Below are 21851 nucleotides of genomic sequence, written 5' to 3'. Positions count from 1 at the left end.
GAAAATCTACAGAGACAGAAAGCAGATGAGTAGTTACTTAAAGATTGATTGCTGATGGGCATGAATGATATTTTGGGGATGTTGGAATTCATCAAAACTGAGTGGTAGTGATGGTCTGACGGCTTTGTAAATTTACTAAAAATCATTGCAGTGTACACTGAAAACCAGTGAATTTTATGCTATGTGAATTATGCCCTAATGAAGCTGCTAAAATTTCTGTATACAGATAAAATACCATACTGGTGAAAACTTTGCAATTATTACAACTTTTTTTTTAAGGAAGGGGATAATAAGTTGAGTATCCAAACTTTTTTCATGTGTTTTACTTGTTATATTTTATAATATTACTGTTATATTTTGTAATATTATTCAGTCTGTTGCTGAAATAAATTCATGTTATTTGCACGTTATTTGATGAATTTAGAGTAACATTCAATTTATTAAATTTCTTTTTCCCTCCCCTCCTCTCATCTCCCTTCCCAACCATATCCCTCCGTTTCCTTTGTCTCCCTTCCCCTCCCCTCCACCACCGAGATAGATATGAAGTGAACAAAGCATGGAGGTCTGCTGTGAATTTACAGTCAGAAAATATTTCCTGATCTGTTTAGTAAAAATGACATTCATTGGTTCAGGAATTTATAGGCATTGTGTTGTTCACTGACTGTACTGTGGTGAACTAAACGGACAAGGCCCCCTTCGTCATTATATCAGAGCTTACAGTCTTATATATTGGACACCATACCAGCCCAGGGTGCTTTGGGATTTTATCTGAGAAGGGAACAGTCACATCCAGTTAGGATGATTGGAAAAGGTTTCATGACACAGATAACATGTCCAGTGGGCGTTAATCGATTTCTATTGACAGAATAGGCAAGTTTGGTTGCACGGGTGCTCTTGAGAAGATAACATGAACAAAAAGCACAGAGCCTGTTTGAAGAGAAGTATGTGGTCCTTCGTTCTTATTTTAGTTCTGTTTTCCTTCTCTTGGTCATACTGTAATTGCTATCTGTAATTAAAAGTTACTGCGATTTATAAAATGTACCATTATTTTATATATCACACACAAAAAAGCTTTTGATTTTGATTGTAAGATGATTCCTAAATTCGGAAACTTTAAAATGTGAAAAAAGAATCTTAAAAATTTTTAATTGTGGAAAAATATATATAAAAATTGCCACCCTGTACTTTTTAAAGTGTACAATACATTCAGTATTGTGCAACTGAATTAAATGACTTAAATATTATAGGAGTTTATTTTTCTCTTATATGTAAGTCCAGAAGTATGGTGTCTCTGTAGTCATCTGCAGGCTTTTTCTAGTTTTCTGCTTATCTCTAAACTGTAGTCTTCAGCTTCATGATACAAGATGGAGTTCAGTCATCCTGACCACATTTCAAACAGCATAATTGAGGAAGGAGTAAAGAAGGGGCACACCCTCTCTCATTAAGGACACTCCAAGCCCCCTGATACTGTACACATCACTTTTTCTTATATCCCATTGGCCAGAATGTAATGGGAAATAAAGTCTTCTTTCCACACAGCCATGTGTTAGCTAAAAAATGGGAGTTCTGTTACTCTAGACGTGTAGAAAGGATATTGGGGGATACTAGTAATCTGTGCCAAAATGCATATTAAACTTTTATTTCCTCTATAATGCTTGAATAATATAGGTCAGACCTTTTAATTTCTGGGTTTTGGAGTTGTTAGCTATACTTTACTTTAATCAGCAGGGGTCACTGTTGAGAAAGTGTTTCTTTTCCTATTTCCTTTATTAAACCCAGTTGCCATTTCCCACTCAGATCCTGGATTTAAAACCTCTTGAATTGGTTTCCTGTGTCTTTGTTGTGTGCTGAGCATTTAAATTCATTGTTTTAGTAAACTAATTCCCAAAGTTTGCCAAAGATTTCAAAACTGATCAGGAAAGCTAAAATAATAGCCAAAAAATGCTTCTTCATACTATTCAGGAGCTCTTTGTTATAATTACAGTTTATAAAAAGTAGTTTCACAATTAATATTTCTTAACTAGGTAATTTATAGAAAAACAATTACAGTTTTATACAAAGCAGTAATAAATGTTAATGTATGACAAACCAAATCACTTAGGTTTTTTAAAACCTGGATATATAAGAATGCCCTATCCCTATATACAAGGGATATATTTATATCCCTTATATAAATATATAAGAATGTCCCTCCCTGTAACAGGAGGGCTGTTACAGTGTCTGTTTAGGGGATGATGTCCTATCTTGAAACAAATAATTGAGAGAGAATATTATAGTTGCCCTCATGTTCCCCCACCACCCCCATACCCACATCCTTGTAATTGTTTGCAGACAGATTATTAAAATATGTAATTATATATCCCTGATGACTCAGACGGTGAAGAATTTGCCTGCAGTGCAGGAGATGTAGGTTCAGTCCCTGAGTCTAGAAGATCGTCTGGAGAAGGGAATGGCAACCCTCTCCAATATTCTTGCCTGGAGAATTCTATGGACAGCAGAGTATGGTGGCTGTAGTCCATGGGGTCGCAAAGAGTTGGACATGACTGAGCAACTAACACTGTATATCCGCACATTAATATGAAATGAGATAACTAAGAATGTCAGATGTTTGAACAGTGACTTCTCTAAAACAATAATATCTAAAACCTTCACAAATTTTTCTAATTAATTATATCCTTGGTCTAATTGGTTTTGACATCTTTATATGTTGTATGAGAAATCTAGAGTTTGGATTCAGCTGAAATAGTAAGATGTCTAAAACATTCTGTTGCTTCTGTGAAGTATTTACTTTATAAACAGTATCATGAACTAGAGTGGAAGCCATTTGAATTTTCTAGAAAACATCTAAAATTAATGTGTGTCTACCTCTAGGATTATTTTCTAAGTTCCATTGCTATGTCACTTTAAATAATAAAATATTCTGACTCTGTGTTAGAACTATGATTTCATAAGTTCTGGGGTCCTCAATCCTTTTTTTTCTGGTCCATTGATTCTCAGACTTCAGGAAGCATCAGTATCACCTGGAGGGCTTGTTAAAGTACAGGTTGCCTCTCTTTTCCCTCCACCACATCTGGCACCCTGTTTCTGATGCTGTAGATCTGGGGTACAACCCAAGAACTTGCATTTCTAACAAGGTCCTGTGTGATGCTGATGCAGTTATTTGACCACAGTTTGTGAACCATTGATCTTTCTCTACTTGGAGTAGGTTCCCAGGTACTCCCAGAACACTATTCCTTTTCTTCTTTACTTTTTCATATACCTCATGTTGATATAGACACAACAGTGTTTGGCCTATTTAGGCTGAAGAAGTGTGAAGTGAAAGTCACTCAGTCGTGTCCGACTCTTTGCGACCCCATGGAGTATATAGTCCATGGAATTCTCCCAGCCAGAATAGTGGAGTGGGTAGCCGTTCCCTTCTCCAGGGGATCTTCCCGACCCAGGAATCAAACTGGGGTCTCCTGCAATGCAGGCAGATTCTTTACCAACTGAGCTACTAGGGAAGCCCATTTAGGCTAACTTAGGGGGAAAATTTTTTGATTTTTGTTCCTTTTTTTTAAAAAAATATAGAGTTGTACAAGTTGTGTGAACAATACCTAGCAGATTTATATTTTTTATCAGTTTAATTATTGTCTATATTCAAGTGAGTAGAAAGTGCCTTGCTGGGTATTCAATTAAATACTTTGAATATACAAGATAAAGAGTTCAGCATTTCTACTATAAAAGCGATTATCTTTTATATTTTCTGGATTTGAGTTGGGCATAGTCTGTTATATTGGGTGCTTTAGTGATATTTTATACTTAAAAATTTAATTTTTTCCAAAGATCTCAAGCTTAAGATACATGTTGTATGCTAAGAAGTCCCCCAGGCAGGTGTCAACTTTTGATACATTTAGCTGTCTTTGCAAGATATTGTTATTTATGTCATCAACCCTAGATTATTCAGGGTACACTTTATAACTCCTTCATGCATTCTTTCCCGTAAGTGTACCTAGAAAAGAATGATGATGGAACTTCCCTAGCAGTGCACTGGTTAAGACTCCATGCTTCCACTGCAGGGGGCGTATGTTGGATCCCTGCTGGGGGAAACTAAAATCCTGCATGGTGTGGCCAAAAAAAAATGAATAATCATAATAGTCAAGAGTCTTAGAAAATTAGAAACTGTGAAATTTGAGATTTGTTTAGGAGGAAGTGTGATGACTTCATTTTGAAAGACTGTTTTACCAAAAAGGAGTATGATTTTTTTCTTAGTAACGTCCATTAATGGATAGAGATTTTAGGGAAGCAGATTTTTCTTTGATGTCAGGTAATTTCCTAAAGCATGTGATTGTCAGTCAGTAGCTTTATTATAACATAGTGTGTTTGCTACACTGAAACTTAGTAGATGATCCAGCTTTCCATCAGCAACTCTGTAGCTTCTTTAAAATTCCTTTTTTCTCCAGCTTTTTTTTTCATTTCCTATAATCTTACAGAGATCTGTATCGTCTTTTACTTCAACTATAATTTTAACGTATTTCTAGCTTATCTCCTTGATGCCAGCCCAAATTTAGTATTTGCTTATTTCCGTGTTCTTCATTGTAGAGGAGGAACCCCTTAAGTACAGAGCTAATATCTTACTGTCTTTGTATTTAATTGCCTAGAAAGGTGCCTAATACTTACAAGATGTTCAGTAAATGTTCACTGTGTGAAGTCAAGAGGCATCTATGTGATACTTAATAGCAGGGACTGAACATACTCCTCAGTTTCAGTGACATGTGTGTTGTCTTTCCTGACTTTTTATTGGATATATAGATATTTTATTTTTAATGTAGCTTACTAGACAAGCTTATAGTGGAAGAAATTGTGGGTCTGTTTAAAAATACCCATTGTGAGTTACTTCATTAATTTGAGTGATCCTTTGTGCATCCAGAATGCATATGGTTGTGGTTATGAAGCACTATTAGTTTTCTGCATGATTCATAAAACTTGAAGGAGAATGTTCCCTATCCTAGGTTTGTGAACAACTCCATGAACAAATAAATATGAGTTAGATCTGAAAAATAACCTTGCCTTAAGGTTTTTCAAATGGTCACTCTGTACTGATACAATTTTAAGCAAGTAAACTTTTTGTACCTCGGTTTCCTTATATGTAAAATGAAGATTAAGGGTCATAAGAAGATTTGATACATTAATACATGAAAAAGACTAAAAATAGCACCTGGCACATAATATCATCCTTCTGGCTGCTATTAGTTAATTTTTCTCTAAAGATAAAGATAGAGAGCAAATTAAATGTCTCAGACATTTTTTAGCCTAAGGAGTTTCTGAAAATATGACTTTGGTTTATAACATCCATTGTGGTTATTCTCTTCTCTCCTAAGAGGATTACCTCTAAACTGTTGAAGTGAAGTCGCTCAGTCGTGTCCAACTCTTTGCAACCCCATGGACTGTAGCCTACAAGGCTCCTCGGTCCAGGCAAGAGAACTGGCTTGAGTTGCCATTTCCTTCTCCAGGGGATCTTCCCTACCCAGGGATCGAACCCGGGTCTCCCACATTGTAGGCAGATGCTTTACCGTCTGAGCTACCAGGTGGTAGTCTAAACTGTTGAGTTAAACATAATAAAATGTTAAGTAGCACTTGACACAATGATTTTGTTTTTGCAGATGTTCTCAAATAGCGATGAAGCTGTAATCAATAAAAAACTTCCCAAAGAACTCCTATTACGGTAAGTCTAACTTTATGATAGTTTTTTTGTTTTGTATCACATTTGCCTGTTTAAAATAATCTTAAGAGTTTTTGCTCATTTTTGTTTAGGATCTGGATTATCTGAATTTTAAAATTTATTGATGCCTTTATTAAACAGTCTTATCCTAGGAATTACGGCCTTTTAAAAAGTTGCTTGAAACTTTCCTCTATTACACTCGGGATTTTATTAGAATAGCATGACTGAAAAAAGCACATTGTCTTTGCAAAATGTTAGAAGTTACTGTGTTCAGGGGCATCTTCTTGGTCATAGCTGGTACTGCTGTCTAGCCCATAACCAGTCCCTACTTCAGGATGAAAAATATCTCGCTCTAGTGCTGGTAAAAACTAAAATAAATTCTACAGCAACCACATAGAATAATCAAGTGGCTTACATAAAATCTGAATGAGTCAAAAAAAAAAAAAAAAGAGTATTTCTGGCATTCCTAAGTATTTGCATGCTGAGTCCTCCACTAGATTGCAAGATCCTTGGAAGCAGGGATTAAATCCTAGGACTTAAACTTTGAAAATGCTAAGGAAAAAAAAAAAAAAAGAACTGAATTCAACTTGAAATGGATTTTTTCCATGAAAGTAAAACATACATACGAGCTGATTGACTATAGTTGAAAAAACATCCTAGACTACCAGAGCCATTGGAAAATGCACTCTGAATATCTTTGAGTATGCCATAAATTTCAGTGAAATTTTAGCTATCTTAAAGAAGAATGTATTTAAATAAGGTTATGTTCTTCATTGTTCCCATAAACTGAGTACGTTAGGTTATGTTCTTCATTGTTACCATAAACTGAGTACGTTAGGTTACGTTCTTCATTGTTCCCATAAACTGAGTACTTTAGGTTATGTTCTTCATTGTTACCATAAACTGAGTACGTTAGGTTATGTTCTTCATTGTTACCATAAACTGAGTACGTTAAGACACACTTATTTTTAATATTGGGCTTCCCAGGTAGTGCTCCCTGCCAATGCAGGAGACTCAAGAGACGCAGGTTCGATCCTTGGTTTGGGAAGATCCCCTGGAGTGGGAAATGGCAACCCACTCTAGTACTCTTGCCTGGAAAATTCCATGGACAGAGGAGCCTAGCAGGCTACAATCCATGGGGCAGCAAAGGGTCGGCTATGACTGAGCAATCATGCTGTGATCATACTGTGTTTATGTTTTTATATTTTATTAGAGTTTTTCTGTTTTTGTCATGAAACTCAGATTCCTTACAGTGGTCTATGAGACCTCTCATGTTGTGACGGGGAATAATATGATCTGGTTTATATTTTTAAAGCATTAGCCTGGGTACTGTGTGCCAGCCAGATTGGGAGATTGGAGTGGAGAGCAATAAGAAGGCTATTAAAGAAATATAGGCAAGAAATGAGGGTGACACGGATAACATCTTCTGTAATTCTTTACACTGCACCATTGCCTGCCCTGGCCCTTTCTAACTTTAGACACCGTTTCTCATTCCCCTCCCACTCCCTCCCCTCTTTTCCTTTTTTAGATATAATTGACATATAATCTATTAGTTTCAGGTATATAACATAGTGATTTGATATTTGTATATATTGCAAAATGGCGGTCCAGTGGCTAAGACTCCATGCTTCCACTGCTGAGGGTACAGGTTCAATCCTGGTTGGGAATTAAGATCCTGGATCCCACATGGTGCAGCAAAAAAACAATAATAATATATGCAGCAAAAAATAATATATTGCAAAATTATCACCACAGTAAATCTAGTTAATATCCATCACAACCCATAGTTAAAAATTTGTTGGGTTTTTTGTTGTTACTGTTTTAGCTTCTTTTAGAAGCTTGTGCTTCTTCCAGCTCAGCGTTTCTCATGATGTACTCTGCATATAAGTTAAATAAGCAGGGTGACAATATACAGCCTTCACGTACTCCTTATCCTATTTGGAACCAGTCTGCTGTTTCATGTCCAGTTCTAACTGTTGCTTCCTGACCTGCACATAGGTCTCTCAAGAGGCAGGTCAGGTGGTCTGGTATTCCCATCTCTTTGAGAATTTTCCACAGTTTATTGTGATCCACACAGTCAAAGGCTTTGGCATAGTCAATAAAGCAGAAATAGATGTTTTACTGGAACTCTCTTGCTTTTTCAGTGATCCAGCAGATGTTGGCAATTTAATCTCTATTCCTCTGCCTTTTCTAAAACCAGCTTGAACATCTGGAAGTTCACGGTTCACGTATTGCTGAAGATTGCTGAGATTATATGGTAGATCTATCTTTACTTAAGAATCTCATACTGTTTTCTGTAACGTCTGTACCAATTTACATTCCCACCAACTGTGTATGAGGGTTCTCTTTTCTCCACATCCTCACCAACACTTGTTATTTCTTATCTTCTTGATAATAGCCATAGGGGAGTGTTAATATCTCACTGTGGTTTTGATTTAGTCACTGTTTTGCCTTTGCTCTGTTAACTGTTGATGAACTGTAAGGCCTATAGTTGCTAAAACAGATAGTACTGGGGGGAAGACTGGATAAAGAGGAATTCCTATATCAACCAGTTTTTGTTACCACAAACAACTCCTGAATCTCAGTGGCTTTTTCTTACCATTACCTGAAGCTATGGGTTGACTGATTTGTCTTTCAGGCAATGGGTCAACTTTTTGTTTAAACCAATTAAGCCAAATAGAAAATTTTGTGATATCTTTGAAATTACACTAAACAGGGAGCCAGTTAGTTAGTGTAAATATTAATGAATTCTGTCCAGGGCATTTGTAATTTTTTTGAAATTCATTAAATGTAATATTTCCTTAGGAAACTTAAATAGCCTGATAAATATCTTGTGGGAGATACGTTAAGCCTATGTACTGTTACTCATTTTTGTCCACTAATTTTAGCCTCCATTGATGTTACCTGAAACAGTTACTATTGTTATGTTTGCCATGGTTTTATATTTTCATAATTCTTCCTGTATTTATTAGTTAGAATTCTACTGTAAGGAAGACCCTTCACATCTGTTATGTTTATTTATTCAGTTATTTATAATGGTATAGACTTCTGGATATGTGTTTTATTTTATGAGTTATATTGTTACTGTCATTACTTATTGGTCATATTTTTTGTGTGGCTTCTAAATTTGTGGGTGTGTGTATTTGGAATTTCATACCATGTCTGTGTATTAGCTGTTTTAAAAAATACAGTTTAATAAGTAGCATAGACTATTTGGCTTGGTTAGCTTTTTAAGTTACATATTACATTATTTGGTGCAACATGTATCAGTCTACAAGGGGAAAACTTGTGTTGCTAGGGCCAAATTCAGTGCCACAGCCAATTTACCAATGAATTAAGGAAGTGTTCTTGTTTTTTCTTAGCTGTAGTTTACTTTAACTTAGTGATTTTCCTCCTTTCCTTTTGAAACAAAGTTTATTAGTAATGCTCCAGCAGGCTGGAATCCACTGCTTGCATAATGTGAAATTCAGTTAGCAGAATTGACAGTACTTCCTTTCAGAGCAGAACCATGTGCATATCTTTAGGAGTACCTCTTGAAAAATGAATGTCAGTGTTTATAAGACAGAGACTCTTCTGTTTTCCAAGAGCTAATGTAAAGTGACTTGTTTCTCAGGATTCCTTCTGAGAATGATATTGATAACTTTAAAAGTAACAGGAGTCGTAAGTAAGACTGTTTGAACCCACACATGCCCTTTTAGCTATGAAACAGAATGAAATTTCAGAATGAGGATTATCATTATTTACAAGAATCTGAAACTTTTTTCATTAATTTTTCAACTCTTGGGGTGTTGACTCATAATTATCATGTAATACGTTATGTGTATATATGAGTTGGTAGATGAATTTTCTGAAGTTAGATGGAAAGAATGAATTGGCTGGAGTTGTTTGTCTAAATAATCATGCTGTATTGGGTCCCCTGAAGTACTCCTAAGTTTGATGATTTTATGGGAGGACTCAAGGCTCAGCATATAGTCATACTTAGAGCTATGATTTATTACAGGGAAAAGATACAAAGCAGAGTCCGCCCGTATGTCTGTCCAATGTATTGTACTCTTTTCCTCCTAGTAAATAAAACTTCACTTGTTTCACTTAAAAAAATAAAAAGGCTGAATGGAGTGAAATAGGAAACCAGGTTTTGCCTTTAAGAGTCCTTTCCCAGTGGAGTCACACAGGGTGTGCTTAATTCCTCCAAAAATAAGTTACAACAAAAAAGTAAAATGTCTACCAGGGAAGCTTATCAGGGAATAGTGGGAAACCTCTGCAATCCAAATTCTCAAATGCCATCCAAGATGCAGCAGTGCAAGCAACATTTGAAGGGCCTTTCTAATAAGGATAGGACTGCTATGTGAACTCTTTTCTGTATACCTGCTGTCTTATTATATTCTATTCCAGGAAGCTTACAACACTGATAATATCTAGTATTTTCATTCACTTTAATTGCCAGGAGTTCAGGGTGGATAGGGGAGTGTGTTTTCTTACTTTTAAGGGCATAATGGTTAGAAACATCAGCTCTGAAATCTCGACACCTGCATTTTGTCATTTACTAGCTGTAAACTGAAGATTTTAGTACCTACCTTTTAGGAAAGTACTAAAATCCTCCCTAGTGACTTAGTGGTAAGGACTTCGCCTGCCAGTGCAGGAGAGGCAGGTTCAATCCCCTGGATTGAGAAGATCCCCTGGGGAAAGAAATGGTGAGTTACAGTCCATGGAGTCTTGAAAGATTTGGACACGACTTGGCAACTAAACAACAAACAAGGATCCAAAGGGTTGATAAATATGAAGTTCTTACTAGAAAGAGTGCCCAGCACATAGGAAGTGCAATAAAGTGTCATGTATATTACTGTTAATTCTATTTTTTACTCATAGACCATAAAATGATGTGACTAGATACTCAGACTACCAAAAGTGATCATCTCTCACCTTTAAGATGCATTGGCAGATGTTCCTGAATCAAAGAACAGAAAAACAATATTGCTCTTACTGACCATTTCATTTTCTAGTCTTCTCAATTATCCAGAACAAATCAGAGAAACAGAAAGCAAGCTGGAAGATCAAATGTGCATTTTACTTAAAGGATACATGCCAGCCATTTCTCAGTTCCCATTTACTCTTTATTTTTTTCGTTAAACACGGTTAACACAAATTCAATTATGAATATCAGTAAATATGGGATCAGAAGAGTTATGTTGATAGAGGGTCCACTGAGTTTATTATTAGCAATCTGACAATAAGAGAGAATATATAAAAACTAATTTTAAAAGCAAACTTTTCTGGTGGTTCACTGTTTAGAGCTCTGAGCTTCCAGTTCAGGGGGCATCCGGTTGGAGAACTGAGATTCTGTGTGCTGCACAGTGTGGCTTAAAAAAGGAAAGAAAACAAGAAAGAAAAAAAAAGAAAACCAACAAAAACAAACATGTAGGATTGAGAAGAGTAGTGGTTCCCAGATGAGAAAGGGTGGTGGGAAAGGTATAAAGGGGGTCAACTGTATGGTGAATTAATAGAAAATAAATTTTGGGTGGTGAGCATGTTGTAGGGTATACAGAAGTAGAAATACAGTGTTCTACACATGAGACTTATACAGTGTTATAAATCAGAGTTACATCAATTAAAAATAGTAACATTCAAAAATATTACAGTACAGGGTTGTTTATTTAATGAAGAGAAGTTTTTTTAGTGACTTAGTTACTCGTGAGGATTTCACTGAATAGAATGATAATTGATGTTCTTTATGAAAGCCACGAGATATCAAAAAATAATTAAATTATGTCCCCTTAAACCTTTTGGGGGGCAGGGGTTCAGGTGATACATTTTGTTTCATACTGATTTTTAACACAGTAATTTTTAACACAGTTACATATATGACTCTTTATAAACATAAGCATATGTTTAGGCTGTTTTTTCCCGTACCATGTATGTATGATGCATTTTCATTTGAGTTTGCTACTGCAATTGGTGAGAGAATAAAAGATGTATATTTTTATTCTACATTAGCAGAATGCTGAAGTTCAGTAATGAGGCCTCATTCTTGTCCTTTGTAGTCCTTCAGCTTTCTTTCTTTCTTTTAAAGGATTTGCTTCTGTAGAGCAGTTTTAGGTTTACAGTGACATGAGAGGAAGGTACAGAGGTTTCTCACGTGCCCCTTCACACATGCAGGCCTCCACCCCCATTATCAACATAACCCACCAGAATGTTTTTTGTTTATTTGTTTGTTTGCCAAAGATGAACCTATATTAACACCTTCAGCTCAGTTCAGTCGCTCAGTCGTGTCCGACTCTTTGCAACCCCATGAATCGCAGCACGCCAGGCCTCCCTGTCCATCACCAACTCCCGGAGTTCACTGAGACTCATCCTTCGAGTCAGTGATGCCATCCAGCCATCTCATCCTCTCTCGTCCCCTTCTCCTCCTGCCCTCAATCCCTCCCAGCATCAGAGTCTTTTCCAATGAGTCAACTCTTCACATGAGGTGGCCAGAGTACTGGAGTTTCAGCTTCAGCATCATTCCCTCCAAAAAAATCCCTGGGCTGATCTCCTTCAGAATGGACTGGTTGTATCTCCTTGCAGTCCAAGGGACTCTCAAGAGTCTTCTCCAACACCACAGTTCAAAAGCATCAATTCTTCGGCACTCAGCCTTCTTCACAGTCCAACTCTCACATCCATACATGACCACAGGAAAAACCATAGCCTTGACTAGACGAACCTTTGTTGGCAAAGTAATGTCTCTGCTTTTGAATATGCTATCTAGGTTGGTCATAACTTTCCTTCCAAGGAGTAAGCGTCTTTTAATTTCATGGCTGCAGTCAACATCTGCAGTGATTTTGGAGCCCCCAAAAATAAAGTCTGACACTGTTTCCACTGTTTCCCCATCTATTTCCCATGAAGTGATGGGACCGGATGCTATGATCTTCATTTTCTGAATGTTGAGCTTTAAGCCAACTTTTTCACTCTCCACTTTCACCTTCAAGAGGCTTTTTAGTTCCTCTTCACTTTCTGCCATAAGGGTGGTATCATCTGCATATCTGATGTTATTGATATTTCTCCCAGCAATCTTGATTCCAGCTTGTGTTTCTTCCAGTCCAGCGTTTCTCATGATGTACTCTGCATATAAGTTAAATAAGCAGAGTGACAATATACAGCCTTGACGTACTCCTTATTCTATTTGGAACCAGTCTGTTGTTCCATGTCCAGTTCTAACAGTTGCTTCCTGACCTGCATGCAGATTTCTCAAGAGGCAGGTCAGGTGGTCTGGTATTCCCATCTCTTTCAGAATTTTCCACAGTTTATTGTGATCCACACAGTCAAAGGCTTTGGCATAGTCAGTAAAGCAGAAATAGATGTTTTTCTGGAACTCTCTTGCTTTTTCCATGATCCAGTGGATGTTGGCAATTTGATCTCTGGTTCCTCTGCCTTTTCTAAAACCAGCTTGAACATCAGGAAGTTCACAGTTCACATATTGCTGAAGCCTGGCTTGGAGAATTTTGAGCATTACTTTACTAGTGTGTGAGATGAGTGCAATTGTGTGGTAGTTTGAGCATTCTTTGGCATTGCCTTTCTTTAGGATTGGAATGAAAACTGACCTTTTCCAGTCCTGTGGCCACTGCTGAGTTTTCCAGATTTGCTGGCATATTGAGTACAGCACTTTCACAGCATCATCTTTCAGGATTTGAAATAGCTCACCTGGAATTCCATCACCTCCACTAGCTTTGTTCGTAGTGATGCTTCCTAAGGCCCACTTGACTTCACATTCCAGGATGTCTGGCTCTAGGTCAGTGATCACACCATCGTGATTATCTGGGTCATGAAGATCTTTTTTGTACAGTTCTTCTGTGTATTCTTGCCACCGCTTCTTAATATCTTCTGCTTCTGTTAGGTCCATACCATTTTGAGCCCATCTTTGCATGAAATGTTCCCTTGGTGTCTCTGATTTTCTTCAAGAGATCTCTAGTCTTTCCCATTCTGTTGTTTTCCTCTATTTCTTTGCATTGATTGCTGAGGAAGGCTTTCTTATCTCTTCTTGCTATTCTTTGGAACTCTGCATTCAGATGCTTATATCTTTCCTTTTCTCCTTTGCTTTTGGCTTCTCTTCTTTTCACAGCTATTTGTAAGGTCTCCCCAGACAGCCATTTTGCTTTTTTGCATTTCTTTTCCATGGTGATGGTCTTGATCCCTGTCTCCTGTACAATGTCACGAACCTCATTCCATAGTTCATCAGGCACTCTATCTAGCAGATCTAGGCCCTTAAATCTATTTCTCACTTCCACTGTATAATCATAAGGGATTTGATTTAGGTCATACCTGAATGGTCTAGTGGTTTTCCCTACTTTCTTCACCTTATAATTATCTTAAGTCTGTAGTTTACCTTAAGGTTCACTCTTGGTGTTGTAGATTTTATGAGGTGAAGTGAAGTCGTTCAGTCGTGTCTGACTCTTTGTGACCCCATGGACTGTAGCCTACCAGGCTCCTCCGTCCTTGGGATTTTCCAGGCAGGAGTACTGGAGTGGGTTGCCATTTCCTTCTGCATAGATTTTATGGGCTTGTACAAATGTGTAGTAACATATCCATCATTACAATATCATACATAGTGTTTTTACTGCTGTAAAAATCCTTTCTGCTCTGCCTGTTTATCTCTCTCACTTTTCATCCCTTGTTGTTGTTCAGTCACTCAGTCGCGTCCAACTCTTTGCAACTCCATGGACTGCAGCCTGGCTTCCCTGTCCTTCACCATCACCTGGAGCTTGCTCAAACTCATTGAGTCGGTGATGCCGTCCAGCCATTTCGTCCTCTCTCGTCCCCTTCTCCTCCTGCCTTCAGTCTTTCCCAGCACCAGGGTCTTATCCCAGGGGACCACTTATTTTTTGATCTCCATAGTTTTGCTTTTTCTGGAATATTACATAGTTGGAATTTCCTTAAACCTTACTATAGTGGGAGACATGCAGTGTACCAATCATTATGTTGGATATAGAAATAAACGGGACTTTTTGTCCTCAAGAAACTCAGTGGGTAGTAGAAAAGACTGACAGGAAAATAATCAATATAAAGGTATAGTGGAGGTTTGCCTAGAGCAAAGCTCACGTGTAGGACATTGCAGCCAACCCTAGAGAGTTCAGAAGATGCTTCCAAGGAAACGAGACCTGAGCTGAGTCATAAAGGGTTAAGTAGTGATTAACTGGATGTTGCAGGAGAGTAAGGAGGAAGAGCATTTCAGATGAGATTATTGTTTCCTCTTTGTGGACAGAGGCAAAGGGTTTTTGATTCAGGCATGCTACAAGATTTGAAGCTCAGGCTCTTTTGCATAATACATAGTATTGTAGTTTAGGACTTTTTCCCCCTAAAGCTTGTCTGGCAAACAAACTCTTCTTTGTGATATTGTTTATATTGGAGAATTCACGAACTTTGCATATACAGTCCGTTAATAAATTGGATGCTGCCTGTCTCAAACTTAATCTCTTGCCTGGTTTGCATGTTTCTCCATAATTGCCCTTTTTTTTTGGCTGTGCCATGTGGCATGCGGGATCTTAGTTCTCCAACCAGGGATGGAACCTTTGCCCCCTGCAGTGGAAGCAAGTCCTAACCACTGGACCACCAGGGAGGTCCTGCCATTTGCTGTTTTAATATTTCCAAGCCTAACACTCCGTTGCCTGGAGGAACTACAACAGCAGTAACAAAATAGTCTTGGGGAGTGAATTGCCTGTTTTATTTTAGTTCTCTTAGAGACTTCAGCTCTTGCTTGGCTCCACATTTTCTTAGCCAGTAACAATTCTCCACTCTTGCCTTGTTGTCTTGGTGAGAGTTGCTCAGTCGTGTCCGACTCTTTGTGACCCCATGGACTACACAGTCCATGGAATTCTCCAGGCTAAAATACTGGAGTGGGGAGCCGTTCCGTTCTCCAGGGGATCTTCCCAACCCAGGGATTGAACGCAGGTCTCTCACATTGCAGGCACATTCTTTAGCAGCTGAGCCAGGAGGAAGCCCTGATGTCTTGGTAGTGATGGACTATTAATAAGATACGTATTAGGCACATTGCCTTTGTGTAGGTTATTTATGTATGTGGACACAAAGCTGTTTGTCTTTTGAGACTGAGAGCCACTTGACTATGTGAACATACTGTTTTTTTTCAAGTCTTTTTTGTCTTCCTATCATTACACATCCTAGTACATGAACTCCCAGCAGGCTCAGCTTGATATTGTGGGGCCAGTTTTTAATAGCCCTAAAATCATGACTCTGTCAAGATTGGGGCCATCTTGAGGACAAAGGAGCATGAGTATCCTAGGAATATAACCCTAGAAGAAAACATTATTTGGAAAATAATCTTTATCTCTTTGTTTCCTGAAGTTTGTGTTTTCTGTGTGTTAATTGTGTTATTGTTCAAGGCTTGGGTGCAGGAGTTAGCTTGCAGAATACAGGATGACCCAATTAGATATATATAGCTGATACTAAGCCAGTGGTTATTGTTTGTATTTTTATTTCTTGCCAGTCCTTTGAGTTTTAACATATTTTTTACTTCTTTTTTTCCTCTTTGTGTTTTTAGATTATTTTAAATTTACTGAAAAGATTCAGAAGTAGTTCAAAGAAATTCCATAAAACTTTTACTTGGATTCCTTAAATGTTAACCTTTGACTGTACTTACATTATTTTTTCTTAACTATTTGGGTTAAGTTGCAAACCATACTTTTTACCCAAGACTTCAGAGTGAATTTTCTACAATCAAAGACTTTCTCATTTATAAACACAGTACAGTAATTGAAATTACTGTAATTTCTAAATACACATTGATGTGATACTATTATGTAGTCTATAGACCTTATCCCTATTTTACTAGTTATCCTATGCATGATCCTGTTCTTTGTGTTCTTTGTAGTACAAGGCAAGAAATCTTTCTGATTCAAGTTGCAGTCCAAGATCACAGGTTGCATTTACTTCTCACTTCTCTTCATCTGGTTTCAATTTTGAAGAGGCCTTCAGTCTTTCTTTGTCTTTTGTAGCCATTGGCAGTTTTGAAGATTCTTTACAGAATGTCCTTCATGAGTAAATTCAGTTGTCACAGTTTTGTAGGAATACCACAGAAGCTAGGTAGTATTCTTACTGTTCATGTGCTGTGCCGTGCTAATCACTGCAGTCATGGCCTACTCTTTGTGACCCTATGGAATGCAGCCCGCCAGGCTCCTCTGTCCATGGGATTCTCCAGGCAAGAATGCTGAAGTGCACTGCCCTGCCCTCCTCCAGGGGATCTTCCTGGCCCAGGGATCGAGCCCACATCTCTTATGTCTCCTGCATTGGCAGGTGGGTTCTTTACCACTAGCACCATCTGGGAGGCTCCCTCATTGTTGGTATCATAAGCATAAGATGTCTGTTTGTCCCATTACTGTTGATGTTAACTTAGATCATCAGGTTAAGGTGGTATCTGCCAGATTTCTCCACTGTAATGTTACCATTTTCCCCCTTATCATTAGTAAGTGTCCTGTGGTGAAATACTTTGAGACTATGTGAATATCTTGTTTCTCATCAAACATTAACTCAGTCAAAGTTTTTGTTTCTTCCTTGAAACAGTTATTACTGTTGTGGTTACCAAATGGTGATTCTCTAATTCCATCTTTACTTCTACATTTTACTAGTTGGAATTCTCTGAAGAAGAGTTTTCCCTTCTATCGCGTTTTTTCCTTTCTTTAGTAACATCAATATATACTCATGAATTCCTATTTTATTCAGTGTGTGGTAATCGCATTTGTTTTCTGCTCAAAATGTTGCAAATTTAGCCAGTGGGAGTCCCTTAGGGTTATATTCTATGTTCTTTGAATATGTCCCATCATTCTTTGAATATATCCTTGTTTTTTGGCACAAGATACTCTAGGATCTTCTTGTACTTTTCCTGACCCAGTCCTGGAATCAGACATTTTTGCAAGGAGCGCAGGGATGATTTTGAGTGGAGAATGGTATTTAGAAACTAAGATCTCTACCCTACCTATGTTTATTGCTACTGGACATCATTGCTTGTAGATCTTCTCATTAGATGGAGCTAAGAAATACATGTTTGGAGGTGGGTAGTGCATGAACACATCTTTATGCAATTTTATATCTGTATCTATATATAGATGAATAGATAAATTAAACATGACAATTCTCTTATATAACCAGTTTATACTAACAGCTCCAATCCTAGTCTAATACCTTAAGGCTCATTTTAGCTCTCCTTTCCATATTTATGGGTGTAATACGACTCTTCTTCTCTAAGGGAGAAATATGACTCTGTCTACAATATAATTACTTATTTACTCAGTCTTAGATTGCACATGAAATAACCCATTACACTCTGAGGAATCTAATTAGAGTTCATTATTTATAGTTTTTTGTTATGAGTTCATTTGTTTTTGGTCTTTTTCCTGGTGATATACAGAAAATACAGAGTTCAAAAGTTACATTGGTTTTCTTTTTTTACATTATTCGTTTAAAATGTTTTAGTTCATTTTATTCATCTCTGTGTATTCAGTTTGGAGTTTTACTGAATGTATTCATTTGTTTATTTTTAGCAGATAGGTAACTTGGCTGTCCCCAGCCTACAAACTTTGTGTCCCATGTTGTGGGTGGCCCCTGAAATGCAAGTTCAGTTCTTCTAAATTTAGCAGCTTGGAGTGTTTCCACCACTCGCAGTAGTCAGAGGTCTCTTGGGGGTTTGGACGGAATTTGTGCTCCCTCACATCATTCTAACTTTCTTTCTCTGCTCACTTCCTGTTGCCTATGGTTGCTCCAGACTCTGCTCTTGATTCCCCTTCACAGGTTTCTATTCAAGTTCTAAGAGCCCCAAGTACAACCTGTCCTCAGAATAAAACCCATGAAAAAAAAAACAAAACACCTGCAGAGTCACTTGTTGTTCCCTTTTCCCCTTTAATAACTGCCTGCATTTGTTCATCTCTGTTGCCTTCAGATGGTTGTTTTTATGTTCACAATTTGATGTTGTATCTAGAAAGTTAGTCCAGTGGAAACTTACTCAGCCATGACCAGAAGTAGAACCGAATTTTATTTCTGAGTTTATAAAACAAACATGATCAGAGACCAGATAGATCTGTCCAACAGGAGATCTGTCCCTCCTTTCTGCCCCATCCCCATCCTTCTTTTTGAATCTTAAAAATGAGTTCTGACTGAAGAATGATTCTTGACTTTGACTTCTTTTGAGTATTAGATCTCAAACTCAGGCAGATGCCATCTTTGACGTTCATTTTTTGTTAGTGGGTATGGATTAACCAAAAAAATTCCTCTTCATCTAGAGATTTGAATTTGTAAATTAATGAAAAGGCTTTGCTGTTATTCACTGTTGTCATCTCTCTACCCTGGTGTATTTCAGTCCATGATCAACGGGTTAAAAACATGAAGGTGTAGTTGTCTGCAGTTTGCTTTAAAAATATCTGAATTGCACATCTTTTATAAATGTTTTTGAAAATCATAAATTATCACCTTTATATAATATTCATAAGAATCACCTGGAGAAATTGTTTTTTTTTCTGCAGATATCTGGGCTCCACACTCAGAAATTCTACCTTCTCTAGGACCATGCACATCTTTTTTTTTCATATGGCAATAACATCTACTTATAATTAGACCCTAACTTCTTCCGCATTATATTTCAGAAACCTAGCCAAAGTCTTTTTGCTTGAATGGGGAAGTTGAGGCCTACTTTACCTAAACTTGGGTGGCCTAAAGCTAGGCCAGTTTTTCAACAATCTCTTGATAAAAGATGGGGAAAGACTTTTATTGAACCAGTCAAGCAGGATGCTTCAATAGTAACAGACCTTTCATTCGCCCTCAGTTTTCTTATCTCTTTGATCGTAACCATTCTGGTTACGGATAATAGGTATCCTCAAGAAGGAGTTGTGTAAAGGGTTGCAGTGTAAAGTACCAAGCCTGAAGATGATGAAAAGCAGTATAATGTAGTTTTACTGTTCTTGCCTGTCATATGAAAATAGTAGTATTGTTTCACCTTGACTTATCCTACAAATGCACACTTAAAATTATATTGATTTTTTTTTAGTTTAAATTAATGTTAACCATATTTAGAAGGATAAATGCTCTCTGTGAGCCTCCTCTTCACCATCCTCACCAACTGGCCTCTCCCCTCCTCCAGCACCCAGTCACTGTAACTGAAACTCTAGCAGCTTATCCCATCAGTCCATATATTTGGGTTTCTAAAGGTAATTGTCTCTCCTTATCTCCTAGGATAAGTAGAAGTCAGAAGTTACTAAATAATAGCAGACATTTAGACAGACTGTGGGGTGGTTGAAATTTAAGCACAGAGGCTTATCACATCCATCTTAGGCTTCCCTGATAGCTCAGTTGGTTAAAGGATGTGCCTGCAATGCAGGAGACCTGGGTTCTATCCCTGGGTTGGGAAGATCCCCTAGAGAAGGGAAAGGCTACCCACTCCAGTATTCTGGCCTGAGAATTCCATGGGGTCACAAAGAGTCGGAGATGACTGAGCGACTTTACTTTCAAGCACAGAAGCTTATCACATCTATCTTACTAGGAGTCCAAATCAGGACTGGAAAGCCCAAACTAGTATTGCCACAGAGGGGCACAGAGACTGTATTTGTCTTCTTTCTCTCTAATGTAGCATAATGTCAAACCCAGGTGAAAAGCCAACTCAAGGGAATTTTGACATTAGAACCCCAGATAGTACATTCTAAGAATGGAATTATGATTGTTGGGATATGTGCTTCAGAGAGTCTCCTAGGTCTACATTTGACCTCTAACCTGAGGTTTCATGTCTGTCTATTATGCTTTATTTTGTGAAGAACCTTTCTGTTGAAAGGTTACTAAACCTAGTCTAACGAGGATCCATTATCTAAAATTTCTCTCCTGTGTCCCTGCCATGTATAACATTATATTTATGCAAATTACTTAGGGATTACTGGTGATTTGGCAGAAATGGGATCTTGAGGAAGCTCCACAAAAACGATAGTATATAGTGGATGACAGGGAAAAGCAGCAGCATTAAGCAGTGTAGGAAGGTTTGTTGCATTAGGTAAACTTACTGTTTTAGGAATTGAGGTACCTAGATTCATAGTGTATGTATTTATTTGGGAATGGTGTTTGTAATCAGTATTTAGAAAGATGGAAATTTTATTTTATTAAAGAGAGCCATCAGGGTTGTAGCAGGGTCACCTCAAGGGATCAAGAAAGGTGTTCACACTTTCCATCTATGGACAGATGTAGAAAATATGGTATATGTATACATTGGAATATTATTCAGCTTTTAAAAAGGTAGTTCAGATACATTCAACAGCATGGATGAACCTTGAAGACATGAAATAAGAAGCCTGTAACAAAAAGGCAGATACTATATGATTCCACTCATATGAAGTATGTGGAGTAGTTAAATTCATAGAGAAACAAAGCAGAGTGGTGGTTGCCAGGAGCTGGGGAAAGGGAAGTGAGGAGTCACTGTTCACTGTGTATAGAGTTTCAGTTTGGGAAAATGAGAAAGTTCTTGAGATGGCTAGTGGTGGTGGTGCTTGTGCAGCAGTGTGAATGTACTTCATACTATTGAACTGTACATTTAAAAGTGGTTAGCTGGTAAGTTTCATGTTATGTATATTACCTAAACTTAAAAATAGTTTTAAAAAACTTTATTTACAAAATATACATAACTTTTCTGTCTGATGTAATTATTAACTCAGTTTATTCCAAGTTCTAAAATGTGATTGACAGCCTCTAATCACCAAATAGTTTGTTCTGTTACAGTAACTTGGAACAGAAAGTGTAGCCTTCATCTCCAGATTGATGCTTCTTGACCTCCATTTCGTAACACTCCAGTATCTCCAGCTATTTCAAGGAATATCATCTTTATTTATTTTTATTTTATTTTATTTTTTAACTTTACAATATTGTATTAGTTTTGCCATATATCAAAATGAATCCGCCACAGGTATAAAGTACATGCTATACTGTACCTTTTGCCACGTGTAGAAGAGCTTCACTTGTTATTGAGATCAAAATGCCCTTTAAAGGTATTCATGAGTAAGGAGACCTTGAAGCTCAAGTGACCCATTCACTTTATTGCCAGAATGCTCTGACCTGTTTTTATGGGTGGCTTATGGTATAGAGAGTTATCGTTCTTTAGGCAAGTTAATTATTTCAAGTAATAATGCTTCAATAATATTAAACTCTC

General features: G+C 37.5%; 1 protein-coding gene across 2 annotated transcripts in view; it reads left to right on the top strand.

The window, feature by feature from the left end:
• FBXL20 (F-box and leucine rich repeat protein 20) overlaps positions 1-21851 on the top strand; it is a 99574-nt gene that overhangs the window by 49622 nt on the left and 28101 nt on the right. For both annotated transcript variants that reach the window (XM_070389776.1, XM_070389777.1), the window contains exon 2: positions 5640-5701. In XM_070389776.1, coding sequence (XP_070245877.1) covers positions 5640-5701 — 62 coding nt within the window. The remainder of the gene's footprint in view (positions 1-5639; positions 5702-21851) is intronic.

The sequence above is a fragment of the Bos mutus genome, chromosome 19 (genome assembly GCF_027580195.1).
Source record: "Bos mutus isolate GX-2022 chromosome 19, NWIPB_WYAK_1.1, whole genome shotgun sequence".
Lineage (NCBI taxonomy): Eukaryota > Metazoa > Chordata > Mammalia > Artiodactyla > Bovidae > Bos > Bos mutus.
The sequence above is the reverse complement of the archived record's forward strand: the minus strand, read 5'-3'. Positions and strand labels throughout refer to the sequence as shown.